Genomic DNA, 18,074 nt, shown 5'->3' on the forward strand with positions numbered 1-18,074 from the left:
CGATGGCGCCATGACCCAGGACAAATGCCAGGCAGCTTGTCTGAAGGGCGGCTATACTCTTGCAGGTGTTGAATACGCAGGAGAGTGCTACTGTGATTCTCAACTCCGCAACGGAGGTGCACCCGCCACCGATGGATGCACCATGGCCTGCAATGGCAACTCGACCCAAATGTGCGGTGGGCCCAACCGCCTGAACCTCTTCCGCTACAGCAACGGCTCGCCCGCCGCCTCGACCACGAGCACCACAGCAAGTTCGAGCACCAGCGCTGCCCCGGTCGCTTCCATCTCCGGCTGGAGTTACAAGGGCTGCTACGTTGACAACAAGAACGGCCGAATCATGGCAAACCAACAGCCCGACAGCAACACGCTCTCCAACGAGGCTTGTATCCAGACTTGTGCCAAGCAGGGATACAGCGTCGCCGGTACTCAATACTCCTCGCAGTGTTTCTGCAGCAACTTGTTGCAGAACAGCGCCACCCTGACTTCGGACAACGATTGCTCCATGACCTGCAGTGGCAATGCTGCTGAGAAGTGCGGTGCCGGCAACCGCATGTCGGTTTATTCCAACCTGACCACCGTTCCCTCTTACGGAGTCCCTACCGCGCAAAATTCCAGTCTTCCCGGTCTCTGGACGTACAAGGGATGTTTGATTGACAATGTCAACCAAGTCAGAGTCTTCCCGAACCAGCTCATCCTTTCCAAGAACAACACTGCTACGAACTGTCTGACCATGTGCTCCACCTACGGATATGACGCTGGTGGAATGGAATACGGCGACCAGTGCTTCTGCGGTACCAAGGGCGATGTTGCCAAGGCCAACGCTCAACTTGCTCCGGAGTCTGATTGTTCGTTCCCTTGCACTGGTAATGTTACCACACTCTGCGGAGCGGGCAACAGGATTTCCTACTACACCTGGGAGAGCACCAACAGCACCAACGCACTCACTACTTTCAACTATCCTCAGGGCAACGACGCTGGCTCCTACGAATTCTTCATGGGAAGCGTCGTCATCCCGCTTGTTGTGACTCCCATGCGCAACGGCAAGATCAGCTTTGTTGAAAAGTCGGGAACTGGTCCCCCCAACTCCACTGGCGCGTATGAGCTGGACCCGTCTTTGTCGAACAACATTTCCGCCGCTTTCAGGCCCCAGCACGTCAAGACCGACGTCTTCTGCTCAGCCTCTCTCATGCTTCCCGATCGTGCGGGCCGTGTGTTGAACATCGGTGGTTGGTCTCTTCAGTCGACCTTCGGCACTCGTTTGCTGTGGCCGGATGCATCCCCTGGTGTGTCCGGCAAGAACGACTGGCAGGAGAACCCCAATGAGCTCACCCTGCAAAACGGACGCTGGTATCCCTCCGCCATGGTCATGGCCAACGGATCCGTTCTCGTTGTTGGAGGAGAAGGTGGTTCGAACGGAGTACCGATTCCCACATTGGAAGTTCTTCCCAAGGCTGGTCCTGTGGTTTTTGCTGATTACCTCAACCGCACTGATCCTAACAACCTGTACCCCTTCCTGGCACACCTCCCTTCAGGAGACATCTTCGTCTCTTACTACAACGAGGCTCAGATCTTGGATCAGGTCACTCTGCAACCCAAGAGGCAGTTGCCCAACATTCCTGGTGCTGTCAACAACTTCCTCAGTGGCAGGTCCTATCCTTTCGAGGGTACTGCTATGCTCATGCCCCAGGTTGCCCCCTACACCGATCCTCTCCGCATCCTCATTTGCGGTGGTTCTTCGCCTGGTGGTGCGGCTCTCGACAACTGTGTCTCCATTGCCCCCGACGCCCCGAACGCCAACTGGACCATTGAGCGCATGCCTAGCACGCGTGTCATTGGATGCATGACTGCTCTTCCCGATGGAACGTTCCTCATCCTCAACGGTGCCCACCAAGGTACTGCCGGTTTCGGCTTGGGCGTTGACCCCAACTTGAACGCCCTCCTGTACGACCCTACCAAGCCCGCCAACCAGCGCATCTCCATCATGGCCAACACGACCATCGGTCGCCTGTACCACTCCGAAGCGGTCCTTATGGACGACGGACGCGTCCTCGTCAGCGGCTCCGACCCTGAGGACCCCCGCTACCCCCAGGAGTACCGCCTCGAGGTCTTCAACCCGCCGTACATGCTTAAGTCAAAGAACGCTACCCGCCCCAGCTTCAACATCAACAACAACATCGACTGGGCTTACGGTCAACAAGTTTCCTTCACCGTCGCCAACGCCGACACGAACAAGCTTAAGGTCTCGCTGCTCGGCGGCGTGTCCAGCACGCACGGAAACTCGATGGGCCAGCGCACCTACTTCCCCGCCGTCACCTGCAACGGCAACACCTGCACGGTCACGGCGCCCCCCAACAGCTCCGTCTGCCCGCCCTCGTGGTTCCAGATGTTTGTCGTCGACGGCACCACCGGCTTCGTCTCCAAGGCCACCTGGATCCGTGTCGGCGGCGACCCCGGCTCGCTCGGCAACTGGCCCAACTTCCCCGACTTCGACCTCCCTGGCGTCGGTCCCGCTATCGCTGCTGGCGCCATTGGCACGGATAAGACTGCTTTCAAGGTGTCTGCTGGCAACGCTACCGTCAGCAGGAGGTGGGACCGCAGGCAGGTTGAGGCGCTTGCTGCGGAGTCGTCCTGAGAAAAAAAAAAAGTTGATGCATTGGGTCCTGGTTCTTGTTGGCTTGCCACAAGTGGCTTCGCCTGGACATGGGTTTTTTTTCAAATTTATGTTTTTCTCCGCGTGTCATTTTCTGCATTTTCATCTTTCCATTCTTGTTGCGCGGTCTTTCATTGACGTTTGGCGCGCATCTGGAAGGTTGATTCTTTCAGTTTTTGCACGTGTTGACTTTGATCATCGACACATTACACTCCTTCTATAGAGCGGCATTGCTTCTTCGTTTTGTACAATTTTTTGTCCCCATTTGTTTTGCATAGAAGTAGATAGACTTACTTTTGAATTTCGAGTTTCATTTACTTCAATCAACGTCGATCCTATCATGCTCTTGACTAACTTTCACCTCTGCTCTTTCAAAACACAGAAATTCAAAGATACAAACGGAAGCTCCTCCCAATCATCAGACCTGGCTTCAACCAATGACCTCGTTCTCAACCATAGACTTTGCCGCAGCGCCTTTTCCAGAAACACTCTTCCAAGCACACACAATACCAGTGTCGTGAGAGAGACTCTCCTTCTTTTTGCCCTTTCGCCCGAGCGAAGAAAGAGCACTCTTCCAGTCCACTCCACTCGCACTTCAACACACAATGCGCGCAAAGAGTGACAATGGATCCAGAGTCGCCCGATCCCCTGCAAGTTGGCATTTTGGGGCCATTTTCTCAACGGGGAGGAAGCAACAACCCCGCTGACGCAGACCTTGCCATGAGGTAGGCTGAAAAGGTCGAGCGACCCGACCAAGCTCATTCGAAAAAGTGAGTTTCTAGGTGCAGCCGGACCCAGCGGAAGCTCCATGGCGTGGAAGTTGGTCAGGATAAGGGGTGGTGGGACTCTGCCACCGCTGGAGGGGAACGACATCCCGTGAATCCACGCGTCGTCCGCGGAGACAAAGACGGCAGCACGCGCATCTGTGCTTGCTGTCCCCAGAGCAAGGAGAATCGGGTGGTTTGGCGACCTTCAGGAGCTGCAGCTGCCGCAGAGGGATGAACTCCTTGCCACGTTCCGGAACGACGCCCCATTGATGGTCTCCTTGACGCAGAATTGAAATGCCGCGTTCAGGTGTGATGGCGCTTTGAAGGCCGGTGGTTGCGAGCAAAGTCGTTGACCAAGGTGCGTCTCGGCGTTGCGTCAAATATATACATGTGTTGTCGCGAGTGGTGGTCGATGATATATACAGTAGAGTTGTGGGCGCTGAACTAACGCAGTAAAGCTGAGAGGGCAAGGAAGCTGCCAGAGGCAATATTGTTGGCGTCCTGGACATGCTGTTTCTCTCTGGCATCGAAGTTGCAGTGTTTCGTGACTGGGACAACTTGAATGTCTCTACCATGTGTAGCATATCGGATGTTGATCTTCGTGACGGCTGGGTCAACCGACATGGCTGCCTTGTACGCGACCCCGAGTACGTCGTCTGAGCGGACCTTCTTTCTGGGACGGTCGGAGGTCCAGATACGATAGGAAGTCCAGATGATGGTGCCACCCAGTGCTCCGTCATTGTGGTGATTGATGGCCCAGCAAAAGCGGAGACTGTTCTGAGACGGTGAGAGGGGGAAGAACAGGTCAGAGGGCACACAGCTGGTCGGTAGCGCCATCGCTCGCGAGTAGTCGCGACCGCCTTCCTTCTTGAAGGCTTCCACTCTGCCTTCGACAGCTGTGGGGGTGCGACGAAGAAGGACCATCTTCGTAAGCTGGACGGGAGGACGACGATTGAGGGGACGTGTATGCGGGGTCGGAAAGCGGGTCTGCATACGTGGGCAGCGTTCATGGCTGCCTGCTACTTAAATTGAGCACCATGCTGAGCAACCGCGCAAAGTCGTGGGGAATGGAACTATGGTGATGGTTAGAGCCCGAATATGAAATGACTTGTGGATTGGTCGGAGCCTTAGACAATCGTGGTGGTGTCGCTTTCCGACATGTTGAGTCTCTATATAGAGAAATGACATAGTCGACGTGTCTGGAAAAGACGATGATCTGAAGACTGACGAGATACTCAAGCCTTGCCCATGTATATGAAAATAGTTATACAAGATTTTCAAGGGAAATACGGAGAGAGCATGTGAAAAAGACCAATCGCTCGTGGCAACATATGGCAATACTTATCAAAGTCAGGAGCAGCATCGATGCTTCCGTGCGTGCCGCATTCTCTTCCGCAAACTTAAGTGGACTGGTTTGACAGGTCGGAGAAGGGCGGTTATCATGGTCAATAAAAGATTGTGCTGCGGAGCACCTGCCCGCGAGGCACATGCGCAGATTGGTCAAGCAACATGGTGATGCAGGTCTGCTGTCGGCCTATGCAGATGAGCAAACGGCAGCCGCAACCAGGCAAGACAGTCCAGGGTCCGTCACGAGCCAAACCGTCGCGCAGGCCAGCAAAATATCGCCATGCGTCAAGTCGTGCAGGCTCCTCAAAGTCGAGTGCTCATTTCAGTATTTTCGTGGGGTATCTCACGGCTCCTTCTCCCTCTTCAAGTCATTCACGACCATGTACCTACCAATCGTGATCCAGCCCCAGCGAAACCAAACCATCTGCGACGCATGGGCCTTGGCCATAGCCGTTTGCGCGGTAGCAACGTCAGACGGACCGCTGGCAAACAGCAGCGGCGACGGAAAAGATCCTGTCTGCTTCCTCTGCAGCAGTATGCTTCCAACCGTCGCTGGCGAGTCCAACACGCTGGCGTATTTGCGCAGGATGTTGACCGTCGTCAGAGTGTATAGCTTGATCGGACACTCCCAGCCGGCGTGCCGGTGCATCAGGGCCTTGAGGAAGGCGTGTGCGCCGTGGTAGAGGGAACGGTGGTTTGGGTGGCCGCTGATGCCTTGGGCGTCGAAGGTGATGAGCACGTCAATCGTCGCTTCCGGGGCCGAGGTATTTGGAAGTGAGGCCACGCGTGGGGCAAAGGCTTTCGTCAGGAGGTTGGATATCAGGCGCGGGTTCCACGTTACGGACATAGAGTCGGGGAAGTTGCTGTTGCTGCGGTGTCAGTGGTAGGCTTTTGGGCGCGAGAGGTATGCCGTACGTGTCTTCAATAACGAGAACGTCTTCTTCGCTTTTCAGACCAAGAACAGTGCCGCTCTTGACGAGCTCCTTCTTCCTGGTTTCACCCAGGCCATCGGCGTCACCTAGGTTAGGATTTTAGCACTTAGGATAGTAATTGTAGCAAGATTGAGTGTCATCCATACCACTCGAGAGACAGAGGATCTTGATGTGATTACCCAGCTCAGGTTTCGCGAGTGCCTGCACCGTAGGCGCGAAGAACATGGCCTCATCGTCGGGATGCGCGATCAAGAGACATATCTTCTTGTTCCTGAGCGTGGGCAGAGACTTGCTCAGCTGCGTCGTGTACATCCAAACAGACAGAGCAAGGAGGGGCAATGAGGCCCACAGAAGCCAGTTCATGATGAGCCGAGCCTCCAGAGAACAATTGCGGTGGAATGACGACGCGAAGCCCCTCGCGTCTGAGGTCGTGAGGCGGAACAATCCTGGACCCTGACTGACGTCGGCGCCGCGCTGATCATTCAACGACGACTGAGCTCCATTGGTACATGTACTGCAGAGCCGCACCACTCACTTGCCAACAACAACACCACCACACACGCGACACGCTCTCTCCGCTAAACCACACGGCACGTCAATCGACGAAAAATATGGCCGATGAGACGAATCAGCCCCGCAACCGCAAAGAGCGGCGCGCCGCCGCCCGCGCAAACGGCGGCAAGCCCTCAGCAAGCAGCACCGGCACCTCGACATCAACACCGCAGCACCTGAACGATCCGCACCCGGAAATCCCCATGGCAGTCCCAGACTTCACAAAACGACAGTCGAAAACGCTCCTCGACATCGCGGAAGAGCGAATGAAGCAGCTCAACGCCGACGGCAAGTCAATCGAGAGCCTCGAGGGCGAGGAAGTCGAGTTCCCGATGAGCCCCAACGACGACCTGGACTTTGGTCCCGCAGCCGAAGCCGTGCTCTACGCCTTTTCGCTCGGCGTGACGCATTTCACCTTCGCCGTGCTGTGCCACAACCAGTACCGCGAGGAGATTGTGTGGCGCGAGGTCTTTCAGCAGAGCTTGCCCGTCTTCCCCATCCTGTGGCTCGTCGTCTACCTCTTCCACACGCAGACGGCCAAGAAGCTGGGCGTTGTGCGAGAAATCATATTCTTTGGCGCAAGTATTGCGGCCGGCTGCTACTCGCTGTATATCGGGAATACGTATGGCTACTTTGCTGTCATGAAACAGGCCCCGCCGGTGGGCACGCTGTGGATTTGGTGCGTCGTCGAGATGCAGGTATACTGGGCCGTCCTCAGCATGGTCATTGTTGCAGCTTATGCGCTGCGCAACGGATTTACTGTTTTTTAGGAAAAGGGGAAAAAAGCATGGAGTTTTGGATTTCTTGGTTGAGGGTTGAAGGCCATAATCGGTACTTACAGAAAATCTGCCAGACACTGCGAATTTGGACAGGAAAAGATCGCTGGTTCCTTTTGACAAGCTACCACTTACACTGGCAGCAGCATTGAATCAGCTGAGCTACTAATGCCTGTTACCACGCATGCCATGAAATAAGCCTCCTTGTAGGCTTTCTGAAGGCCATTAATTGGGCAACTATGTCAACCTTCGACAAATCGATCTTTTTGGCATTCATTGTCACTGCATCGGCTGTTGGGCCGTCGACTCACACAAGGATCGCAATCTCTTCTCAAGACAGGCTCAGACCAGATATGCCCGGGTATTGAAGTCATGATTTTCTGCCTTTTCAAAAATCTAGGGATCGAAGTATAGCTAATGTAATACTTTTGGGCTTCCTTTCATCTTCAATCAATTTCTCTCTCCCCTGTTCGCTCTAAACCACCTCTTTCGCAGCCGTCACAAATTTCCTAATCTTGTCCAAATCTTGCTTCCCGTCGACCTCAATACCGCTACTGACATCAACACCGACGACTCTCTCACTGAGACTGCCCAATCCTTGCAAAACATCTCTCACATTTTCAGGTCCCAGGCCGCCTGCCAACAAGACTCTCAAAGTCTGGTCCTTCTCCAACGCCTCCTTGACCTGCGTCAAATCCAGTGTCTGCCCCGAGCCGCCGGCGCCCGAATCCAGTAGGGAAATCGCGTGGTAGCCGCGACGCGCAAGACCAGGCTCGCCGGGCTTGAAGGCGTGGATGACCGGGACGGGGATCAAAGAGGCCCACTCGACCGGTTCCGAGCCGTGGAGCTGAACAATGTCGAGGTTGAGCAGCTGTTGCTGCTCGAGAATGTACTCGAGAGGCTGGTTGCGGAACACGCCGACGAGAAGCGCTCGGTCGGAGCGGAAGAGGTGATGTTTTGCGGTGTGGGCAAAGTGCTCACAGGCCGCGTTGGGTATACTAGATGAGTTGCTACTTGAGGAGTCTGTTTTGCGCGCCTTGGGCGTGCTGTGAACCCCAGCCGATATTTCGAGAGCTGTGTTTGTGCTTACGCACCGTGAGCGACCTTCGACGAGGATGATGCCGATGAGGTCGGCACCGGACTCTATGGCGACCTTGGCAGCTTCAGCGGAGCGCGTGCCGCAAATCTTCACAAGCGGTGCACCCTTGCTGGTGGTCCTGACGGTGTCTTCAGAGCCTCCCAGCAGTTGAGAAATGAACAGCGCCGTCTCCTTGGCTCTCATCAACGCCTCGCCAACAAGGACGGCTCCAACGCCGTTATTCTTGTATGGCTCAACATCCTTGGGCCCAGAGATACCGCTTAAAGCGCACACGACGGTTTCCTTTGGTACGATGCTCATCAACCTGCTCGTAGTGTCCAAGTCGACCTCGAAGTTGGTCAGATTGCGGTTGTTGACGCCAATTACCTTGGAACCGAGGCCGACGGCGATGTGCATCTCCTCGACAGTGTTCACCTCGACTAGCGGCTCCATTCCAAGGGACTTGGAGTACAAGTACAGCTTCTTAAGGGTCGCCTCATCCAACATCTTGACAATGAGGAGAACAGTGTCCGCACCAGCTAGTCTGGCTTCCAGGATCTGGTACTCTTCAAAGATAAACTCCTTTCGCAGGATCGCTGGTCGGTTGGGCATGCCTTCCAGAGCTTGGCGCACATACTTGAGGTCGTCCAGGCTTCCCTTGAACCAGTCAGGCTCCGTTAGCACGGAAATGACGCTGGCGCCCGCGAGCGCATACGTGCGCGCCTGGGCGGGGGCGCAAGTAGAAAGGGAAATTATTCCCTTTGAAGGAGACGCTCTCTTGATCTCAGCCATCAGAGACAAGGGGTAAGGAGACTGCTTGAGGCGATCAGGGAATGAGACCAACGGAGGGGCAATGTCCATGTCATAGGCTGCCTGGAGGTCCACGGGCCTTTGCGACGGAATTTGCTTTTGAGCGGCTATCAGCTCCCGGCGGCGAGCGTAAATCTTCTCGAGAATTGAAATTTTCTTGTCGACTGGCGCAGCGCTATTGGAGCCTTGCGCGCTAGTCGTAACAGGCCCAGCATTCTTGGAGAGCTTCTCGTTCTCTGCCCAAGTACCACCCTGCATCTTCAAGAAGTTTTGCACCATCAAACGGCCGTCAGCCGTCAAGATACTCTCCGGGTGGAACTGAACACCCTCAACCACGTATTCTTTGTGTCTCACACCCATGATGATTCCTCTGCCGCCGTCCGGGCCGGTCGCGATCCAAGAAGAGACTTCCAAACATTCTGGGAGAGTCGGATGAGTCCCGGCCAGCGAGTGGTAGCGCGTCACTGGGACGTCCTGCGGAACGTTTGCATAGACACCTTTGCCATCGTGCCTCAAGGGAGAGGTCTTGCCGTGGAGAATCTCTCCAGTCACGTCGACACGACCTCCAAAGACCTCGTAGATGCATTGCCTGGGTACGTCAAGGTTAGCAGTAGCTTGCGCCCTGCCCCGAGCCTGCAGGCACCTACTCTCCCATGCACACGCCGAGCACTGGGACTTTTCCCGCGAAGTGCCGGATGGCGGCCCTGCTCACGCCCGAGTCCGTTTCTGGGTGTCCCGGACCTGGGCTGATGACCAATTGCGTAGGGTTCTTGGCAATGAGGGCGTCGAGTGTGATTTCATCGTTGCGAAAGACAGTGACCTTGGCGCCTTCGATGACAAGGTATTGGTAAACATTCCAGGTGAAGGAGTCATAGTTGTCGATGAGGACGAGATTGCGGGCAGATTCGAGCGGCGGCGAGGCAGCAGGATGGTGAGGAGAATGGTCAATGAGGTCGGGAGCAGTCATCGTGTCAGCCTCCAGACCCGGGGACGTTGCAGAGGGAGTTGGTGGATGGAGATGGTTTTCTTTTGGAGTCTCGCAGGATACCTCGCGACCTGCCTATTGAGAGGCCCGCCGCGGAAAAGCTCCGGGGCGGATCGGAGACCGACACAGCACACGGCAGCTCCACTCCCCCGCATTGGAGACGTCGGCGCTCTCATGCAGTGCAGACACCCCAAGGCGGTACCTTACTGCTCCTGTCAACCGCAACGGCTGCGACTTCGGGCCATGGCACTCCAAAATCTCGTACAGCAGCCCATGGTCGTGTGGGGCCCCACAATCAAATCCCCGCTACCTTGTCCCACAACTGCCGACCGCAAGCTCTCGACACAGCAGCTCGCGACCAATGATATATATCTGAGGCCGACTGCAAGCTCTCGACACGACTAATGATATATCTGAGGTAGCCCTGGACTGTCGGACGATGTCAGCCCTCAGGTTTTCCCCTGTCCCATCCTGCCACTCTTTTTGTTCTTTTTTGGGCCAGCTTGTGGTCTATGACCAGCTCGACACCCCGAACCTTTCTTGACCTCTCCTCTCTCTGCTTCAGCCTGATTCGCCATACTGTCATCCATCCCAGGGTCCGACCGGAGGGAAAGAGCTAGGAAGATGAGCAACCTCCCGTCGCACCAGCGTGCTGCTGTTGTCGTGGTATGCCTTCTCTCACCAAATCCCTCGGGTTTCATGTGTTTCTGTGCCACTTAGCATGGTTTCCTGCTCCATCAACTCCACCTGTGCCTGTTGATCTGCCATCTGGCTGACAGCGCACGCCCCTCCGTCACTGGCTTCCTAGCCGACTATGATCTCATACATGCGTCTGGCCATTCCAACATCAAATTCTTGTTCCGCTACTCACCATCCTCCTTCAATCGCGTCTTAATGGCTCGCAGTGGCTTTGGAGCGAGTTCTCACTAGTTGACAGGAAAAGTCTGATACCCCGCGCTTTGAAGTTCAAGACGTCCCTCTGCCAGAACTTGGGCCAAACGATGTCCTCGTCCAGCTTTCCGTCACCGGCATCTGCGGAACAGACTTTGCCCTCGCGACTGGACGACTTGGTCCCATTCGCCGCATCCTTGGCCATGAGGGAATCGGACGCGTCGTAGCGCTCGGGAGTTCACTAAACACGAACGACATTCCTGTCGGACAGCGCGTCGGCATCGCCTGGATCCGCGACGTCTGCGGGCGATGTAATGTCTGCCAGCACGACAACGGCGCTGAGAATCCGCGCTGTTTGAGACAGCTCCATTCTGGCCGCGAGTTTGACGGCACCTTTGCGCAGTACACAATAGCACCGGCGCGGTACTTGATGCCAGTACCAGAAGGCCTGCCCGACGAAGTCCTCGCTCCTATCCTATGCGGAGGCATCACTTCGTACAAGGCGCTCAAGAGCTCAGGCGCCACGCCTGGCCAATTTCTGGCTATTTGTGGAGCTGGCGGCGGCGTAGGCGCATTGAGCATCCAGTATGCCAAAGCCATGGGCTTCCGTGTCATTGCCGTTGACGCCGGGGAACCTAAACGACAATTCTGCCTAGACCTGGGTGCTGAAAGTTACGTCAACGTGGCCAGCGAGCGCGACGCAGGCGCCGCTGTTAAGGCTGCATCCCAAGGCAAAGGCGCTGCCGCCGTGCTTGTTGCAGCAGGCAGCGGTGCAGCATACAACGCGTCGCTGAGCATGCTCGCGCCGTTTGGGACCATGGTTGGCATTGGCATCCCACCGCCCGACCAACCCATGAGCTTCCACCCGCTGCAATTGATCGATTTTGGCTACCGCATCATCGGTAGCTGCACGGGAACACACACCGATTTGCTCGAGGCTATCGAGTTTGTCGAGAGGGGGCTCGTCAAGCCTACGACTTTGGCTGCCAAGCTGGATGATTTGAATCGCATTTTTCGCGAGACGGCGCAAGGGAAAGTGAGTAAAGACACCTTGTCTAGTTTGGATTGGATAGCGACGCACATTGATCTTCCATGCTGACATTTCCTCTCACCCAGGTCAGCGGCAAATACGTCATCAAATTGTGAGCCGAATGCGTCGACTACCCTGTCGTCTATCCGAGTATACGTACATGCCAGTCTTTTATCTCTACACACGGTCTATCTTTTCATTATTGTCGTTCTGTCTGTCTCGTTCGCGCAACCCGTCCTGACGGCGCATCCCACGTTTATCTTGTATAGTCCGGCGCTTGTCTTTACCCAACCGTACGTGAAGAGAGGTTGCAACGGCTGCAACTAAGTGGCAAATCAAGGTAGGTTACCAACCTAAGGCTGGGAGGCAGCGGTCATCGGGCAATTGGGGGGGGGGGGGGGGGGGGGGGGTCAGGGGTTGAAGCGTGCTTTGGTAGCTTTTCTGTATCGTCGATTGCTTCGTGTTCAGTTTGCAAAGACAGTGTAGATTTCCATGCAAATGAATTGAAACTACCCAATCTGGACCCTGGTAGTTCGTAATTAGTCTTTGGGGTTTCACGCAGAGCATCCATATCGGGTTTGGCATTAGCGGAATGTGATGCGATGTATTTGAACGAGCAACGCAACCAGTGGATGCGAATGCAAATGCGAGTGCTCCTCCTCTTCACCCAGCATTCATCTCGTCGCGCCTCCGCTCTCTCTCTCTCTTCTCTCCACCTAACACCTCTCGACGCGGTCTAAGCGAATACAACACTCTCACCAAACATACCCAACTGACGTTCCTCAATTAAGCGATTTTCTCAACCGCATCAACAAAGAACGCACCATCTATTCAATCCGCCGCTGCCGTTCCTGCGCCTTAACGCGGCCCAATTGATCCAGCGCGCTCCACGGACGCTGCCACCACCACAAGACGGGCGTCAACAGCAGCAGCACGACCTGCAACTGCGCGAGATCAACCAACTGCGCCCAGCACCAACCCTCCCAGGTCCAAATCTCATTGGGCGGGACGTCCTTGCTCTTCTTCGCGCCAGCCGCAACGCCGCTACCGCCGCCGCCGCCGCCGCCGCCACCCCTCTCCCTCTCTCCCTCCTCCTCCTCCTCCTCCTCTTGCTGCCGCCCTTCCGAGAGTAGCAGCCCCCCACTCCAGCGCTCCCGGACAGCCACAAACTTCTCGACTTCATCAGTCACGACGCCGTCGAGCCCGCTGGCGACGCTCCAGCGCATCAGGACCTCCTTGTTGACGGTCCAATCGAAGACGGGACGGCGCTGGCGGCGCGCCTGGGCGCGGAAGCGGGCGCCGAGGGGCCCGATGAGGATGGGCGCGTACAGGTTGAACGAGATGTGCGGGAGCGAGTGGAGGAACTTGTTGGCGCAGGGGAGCGAGAAGGAGATGTACGTCTGCGGGTAGTGTGGAAGATGCTGCGCGGCGTGGGGGAGGTAGTTGGCCTGGTTGATTGGGTTAGTCGGCTTGGGTTTGGAGGTTTGCGTGTGGGTAAGGGATGGAGATGCTTACTGCCCAGATGCCGAGGACGATGCGCTGCGACCATGGTTTACCCGTGGGCGAGGGCGCGACGGACGCAATTTCGGCGGCTATGAGACGGAAGACGTCGTCGAGCTTGTTGTCGCGCTGCGGCAGGTCTTGGTGAGCACATGCTCGATGCTTTCACGGGGCTGACAGAGCACAGGTAGTGTTGTTCCCACACACCTTGATGTCAAGCAAGACCCAGACATCCTCCAAGCCCTCCGTTGTCAAGTACTTCAAGAGATCGCGGAGGCGAGCCAGCGGCACATGCGGCTCAGCCACTGTGCGGAGCGTCTCGAGGTAGTCCCAATTGCAGTCGATGACCTTCTCCTTCTTGCCGAAGCAGCGCTGGAGCGAGGGGTCGTGGGAGAGCACGACAGCACCGTCCTTGGAGAGGTGCACGTCCGTCTCGATTGCCTGTGCGCCAGCCTCGACCGCACCCACAAATGCAGCCATACTGTTCTCTGGGTATTTTGCTTTGTAGCCGCGGTGGGCAATGGCTTGCGGCACTTTGCGTCCATGCTTGTCGCGCCGGGCGAGGGCGAAGTCGGCTTGGGAGAGAGACATCCATCAGCGAGCTGTTGGTACTGGGACTTAGATGAGGAAGATGACGATGAAAGACGTCGTCGTGATCATGACAGCGGGAGGAGAACAGGTGTTGCTGGCGCGAAACGACTAATGACTAGCTTGGCGTACCAGTTGACAAGTCGGCCGCCGCCTTGAGCCGCTCAAGCAGCGGCTGGGATTCTGTCGGTTCCATGAGCAGTCGACGCCAACTGGGCAGAGTGATGCTCTCGCCAACCGTCGTCCTCAGACGCAGCGACGACGTGCTCCCTTCGGCCTCGAACCCAAACATGCTGGCGAGCAGGCGACGTCAATTTCTCCGAGTCGGTTCTAGTGGCGTGCACAGGTCTGCTCAAGGGCCGCGATGCTGCCAGCGCGCTGGTTCATCGCTTTCGCTGGTGGAGCTGAAATTGAATCGTCGACCCGCGAGTCAAGGAGTCACGCGAACATCGACCACTTGTCGGCATGCGGCTAGCTCCATATGGCGATGCAGATGATCCGGTGCATACCCGAGGGACGTCAGGCTTCCTTCAGCCGGTAGGCGAATCGGGAGACAGCCGTTGGGAGACGAGTCAAGTGTCATCATGCGCGTGGAGCCCATGGATGTTTGGCGCTCCGGGCGGGTCGCTTTTCATTTTCACAAAAGTCGTCGAGCGAAGGAGTGCAGCATCGGCAACGTGGAACTCACCCCATTCATTGTGCGCGGTCGACTTCTGCCAATGGGACAAGGCTGCAGATTTCTGGGCGTCGGTGCCGACACCGCGAGACAAGTTCAGGCTGTGATTTGTGAACTCCGATCCGATCGTTCATCCTTCTGGTGACACAGAGGCGGTGTTTGTGGCGTACGCAACGATTACGCACGACAGAACTCTCCTGCAGCTGCGCTCTTGACGCTGCCCCCGCAATTCGACACAGAACTTCTGATACGCGTCTGCTCGGGGCGCTTTGCCCGCGACGTACACAAGACCGTAAATACCTGGTATTGAACGGCTGACCCGGACCGTCCTTCCATCCGCCGATCGTCACGAACTCGCTGTGCGCGACGGGCCGATCCTGCCTAGATTTTGGGACGATCCGTTTCATCGTCAACATCGCACTGCTCTTGGGATGCGTCGTGTCGCCGATTTCGCGCTCACCGATGGCTGAATTAGCCATGTTACGCGCGAAGGCGTGGAAGCTGGGAAGCGCGTCCCTCCGAAACGGAATTATTAGCGAACGGCATCTTGGAACACAGTTTCGATGGAGAGCGAAACCAGGAAAGATGGAGTAATGTGCGCTGACTAGAGCAACTAGCAGGAAAGGGGCGCTTAAACAAATCGACCGTCGCTCTCGGCTGAAGGTGGCTGCAAACTAGTTAGATAGCCACGGACACATTTGCGTGCAACACTAAAGCAAAGCATAGCGCTACTACCTGCTATAAACATGATCAGGTTTCCCGCCAAGGGAGCCGATTGGAAGGATCTGACTCTGGCCCTCTAATTCTTCTTATTTCTGCTACTTAGAACTTGAGCTTTGACGACCGGATACAGCCCCGACTAGAGTTACCATTTAAATTAACGTGTCCGTCCGCAAAAGTAAGAGGAAACTAATATTTTAGACTTGGGCGCAGGATTGCTTGCTCCAAGGGGACCCTGAGGGTTGCGCTAACGGCAGTTATGTAGCGGCATGCGTGACCTGGAGCAAGATATAATTGAAAGAGGTCATAAAGGATCGTAAGGAGGACTGCTGGAATCGCGACGCAGCGAGAGATACACAGCGCATGCGGAACATTGAGCTCGTTTTTGGGAAGACGGCACTGCCGCCTGTTTTCGTGGTTGTTGGTCGTGGCTCTCGACACAAGGGGCGAAAAGCTTAACTGATAACTCTCTTGGGTCTTCGGTTGCGCGCACCAGAGATGGTGAGACAGAGGGCGGGAGGTACTTGAAGCCAGGTGCCAAATTTCATGCATTTTGAAAGATGTCACATCCATGCTTGCACTTGGAGGGCAAAGTGATTTAGGCAGGGAACCGTCATGATCCCTGCCAGCAGGCGTAGAGTCGAGACTTGCTAGGAGTCGTGGCGTAAAACGCCACAGCTTTCGCACGAGGGGCAAGGCGGTGTTCTTCATCCCCTGTCTTTTTGGATGCATCTTGGCATGGATAACGCACCCGTCGGCTTATCCTGTCAGTCGGCTTCGCTAATCTGCGGAATCTGTGGTCTGCATCTCGGCATCTCTTCTCGTTCTGGGCCAGCGGTGGCAGTCAATGGCGGAACCAACGCGACAGGCGGTTACTGCCTCTCTACGAAGCATAGCAATGGGCGTGTTGCGGCTAAGCGTTGAGGAGTCGGAAATGATGGCCCCCTTATTTTGCGGAGAAGCATGACAATTGGGTGCGGTTCAAACAGCCACAGTCATGATCGACATGAGCGCCGCCGGACCGTGGGCCACGTGGGATTATTGCAGCCGGGGAGGCTGGTGACAACAGGAAGCTGGCAGCGCGTTGAACATGGCGACGTGGAAATGGGTGCGGCTGTGGAGGAGCTCCAAGCGAGGCGCAGAAGGGCAATGTGCAAGTCCGGGGGCGTCTTTGTGGCTTTCTTATTCATGGAGAGAGCGTCTCCATCGAGCGGATGGAACAAGGAAGATGGCGATGCTCGTGCGCTCTTGAGGGAGGGTGAGATACGAAGTCTGGGCTGGACGTTGGTGTGTGAGTGGGGACGGCGAGTATCAGACAGGTAGGTAGTTGACGTCGCACTAGCATGGGGACGACGGCCGAGATTTCGGCACGACGAGGCGGCGATGGGCTAGAGATGGACATGGACATGGACATGGACAACATGTACATGGTGAGAAGTAGCAGTCCAGCATGATCAGCTCGCCAGAGTTTCCGAGTGCGTGGTTCGACGGTGACAAGGGTTGCCCCTCGAGGCTCACGTGGCGGGTCATGGAGGACAGCATAAGGTCAGGTCAGGTAAGGTGTATAAGGCAAGGTGGGTAAGCTACGGGAGAGCCGGCTCAGCTGGCAGGTACCGGTAGGGCCTCGGGGTGCAGCGTGCAGCGTGCAGCGTGCAGCTCGTCAATCAGTGCAGTGCAGTGCAGCACTATGGGTGCAGAAAGCACATGCTTAGGCAGGCACTCTCTCATCTGTCTGTTTGCTCATGCATGTGCCCCCTTGCCTAATTCTCCGATACATCATGTCCTACTCTAAAAAATTATCCTCCCCCTTTGCCGCCAGCCAGCTGTCTATTGTCCGCCGTCTCTTTGTCTCTTCGCTCGCTCTAAACCCCGCGCACTGCACCGCACCGTGGTCCACTCTCAATCTCGGCCTCCCGCACAGGGATCTCTCCTGTCCCTGAATCATTTTGCTTCGTTTTGCGACACTGGGAATCCACGGACAAGTAGGGGTCCCTCTGCTGTCTTCGCGTGCTTTATCTGCCTGCCCTACTGCCCGTTTGGCTAATCCGCCCGCTGCTCGTTCTTTGGCTCATTCGCACTGTTGTAAGCCACCAACCTGCTGTGCTCCCTCTTCCCTGCCCTGCCCTGTCCTGTCCTGCCCTGTCCTTCTCGTTCCGCCGCCCGCTAAGCCAACGTCAAAGTCTCCGCTGCTCACCAAACCACGTTCCTCCCCGTCAGCCCGCTTCCGAATATCCTCCTCCTCCTCCTCCTCCCGCCCTCATCGTGAATGACCTCAAACAAGCGCTCGTGCTTTGGGCTTATGGCACCCGGAATCATGTGCTTCGGCAAAAAGGCAGACGACCCAAGCAACAGGAAGAACGAGGAGATTGACCGTCAGCTCCGCAATGACAGGAAAAGGCAGGAGAGGGAGGTCAAGCTGCTGCTTCTCGGTACAGTCGCCCCGTCTGCGCGACCCTCAGTCTGCTGATTGCTTCCTATGTCGCAGGTGCCGGGAGAGAGCGGCAAGTCGACTGTCCTGAAGCAGATGCGAGTTATCCACGCCGGTGGTTTTTCCAAAGCCGAACGCAAGCAATGGCGCGTCGTCATCTTCAACAACCTCATCAATGCCTTTGAAATAATCTTCAGCGCCATGCAAGAGCAAGGTCTTGCCTTTGCCGACGACGAATCCACGGTTCGTTTGCACCCTGCTCTCCCGCCAAAAGAAAATCAAAAAGCCAAAACCAATGCCACACCGTCCGTTGTTGACGCAATGCCACAGAGATTCGCAGAGCT

General features: G+C 56.1%; 7 protein-coding genes across 7 annotated transcripts; 3 read left to right on the forward strand and 4 right to left on the reverse strand.

Moving 5' to 3' along the window:
- Positions 1-10: 10 nt before the first annotated feature.
- IWZ02DRAFT_471597 (uncharacterized protein) lies at positions 11-2,632 on the forward strand (the record flags this gene model as incomplete). The annotated part of the gene is made up of 1 exon (XM_066768886.1): positions 11-2,632. The coding sequence occupies one exon, from the start codon at positions 11-13 to the stop codon at positions 2,630-2,632; it is 2,622 nt and encodes an 873-aa protein (XP_066619868.1).
- Positions 2,633-3,350: 718 nt separating this feature from the next.
- On the reverse strand, positions 3,351-4,554 carry IWZ02DRAFT_75204 (uncharacterized protein). Its single transcript, XM_066771174.1, has one exon. It carries the CDS (start codon positions 4,425-4,427, stop codon positions 3,429-3,431), a length of 999 nt encoding a protein of 332 aa, XP_066619869.1. The 5' UTR covers positions 4,428-4,554; the 3' UTR covers positions 3,351-3,428.
- A 290-nt stretch (positions 4,555-4,844) lies between these two features.
- On the reverse strand, positions 4,845-6,170 carry IWZ02DRAFT_75229 (putative deacetylase LmbE-like domain-containing protein). The gene is made up of 3 exons (XM_066771175.1): positions 5,843-6,170; positions 5,680-5,782; positions 4,845-5,627 (listed from the first exon to the last, which is right to left on the reverse strand). The coding sequence occupies exons 1-3, from the start codon at positions 6,057-6,059 to the stop codon at positions 5,108-5,110; spliced, it is 840 nt and encodes a 279-aa protein (XP_066619870.1). The 5' UTR covers positions 6,060-6,170; the 3' UTR covers positions 4,845-5,107.
- Positions 6,171-6,307: 137 nt separating this feature from the next.
- IWZ02DRAFT_436114 (uncharacterized protein) lies at positions 6,308-7,018 on the forward strand (the record flags this gene model as incomplete). Its single annotated transcript, XM_066766502.1, has 1 exon — positions 6,308-7,018. One exon carries the CDS (start codon positions 6,308-6,310, stop codon positions 7,016-7,018), a length of 711 nt encoding a protein of 236 aa, XP_066619871.1.
- Positions 7,019-7,460: 442 nt separating this feature from the next.
- Positions 7,461-9,999, reverse strand: IWZ02DRAFT_460639 (indole-3-glycerol phosphate synthase-domain-containing protein). Its single transcript, XM_066768168.1, has 2 exons — positions 9,560-9,999; positions 7,461-9,501 (listed from the first exon to the last, which is right to left on the reverse strand). The coding sequence occupies exons 1-2, from the start codon at positions 9,877-9,879 to the stop codon at positions 7,500-7,502; spliced, it is 2,322 nt and encodes a 773-aa protein (XP_066619872.1). The 5' UTR covers positions 9,880-9,999; the 3' UTR covers positions 7,461-7,499.
- An 82-nt stretch (positions 10,000-10,081) lies between these two features.
- On the forward strand, positions 10,082-12,209 carry IWZ02DRAFT_460641 (alcohol dehydrogenase). Its single transcript, XM_066768169.1, has 3 exons — positions 10,082-10,563; positions 10,835-11,824; positions 11,905-12,209. The coding sequence occupies exons 1-3, from the start codon at positions 10,522-10,524 to the stop codon at positions 11,932-11,934; spliced, it is 1,062 nt and encodes a 353-aa protein (XP_066619873.1). The 5' UTR covers positions 10,082-10,521; the 3' UTR covers positions 11,935-12,209.
- Positions 12,210-12,498: 289 nt separating this feature from the next.
- IWZ02DRAFT_75266 (glycerophosphoryl diester phosphodiesterase family protein) lies at positions 12,499-14,398 on the reverse strand. Its single transcript, XM_066771176.1, has 5 exons — positions 14,039-14,398; positions 13,526-13,893; positions 13,334-13,447; positions 12,643-13,266; positions 12,499-12,590 (listed from the first exon to the last, which is right to left on the reverse strand). Exons 1-4 carry the CDS (start codon positions 14,196-14,198, stop codon positions 12,646-12,648), a joined length of 1,263 nt encoding a protein of 420 aa, XP_066619874.1. The 5' UTR covers positions 14,199-14,398; the 3' UTR covers positions 12,499-12,590; positions 12,643-12,645.
- Between the last annotated feature and the right edge of the window lie 3,676 nt (positions 14,399-18,074).

Source organism: Phyllosticta citriasiana (assembly GCF_038021145.1).
Source record: "Phyllosticta citriasiana strain CBS 120426 chromosome Unknown IWZ02scaffold_13, whole genome shotgun sequence".
In the NCBI taxonomy this organism is placed as follows: Eukaryota; Fungi; Ascomycota; class Dothideomycetes; order Botryosphaeriales; family Phyllostictaceae; genus Phyllosticta; species Phyllosticta citriasiana.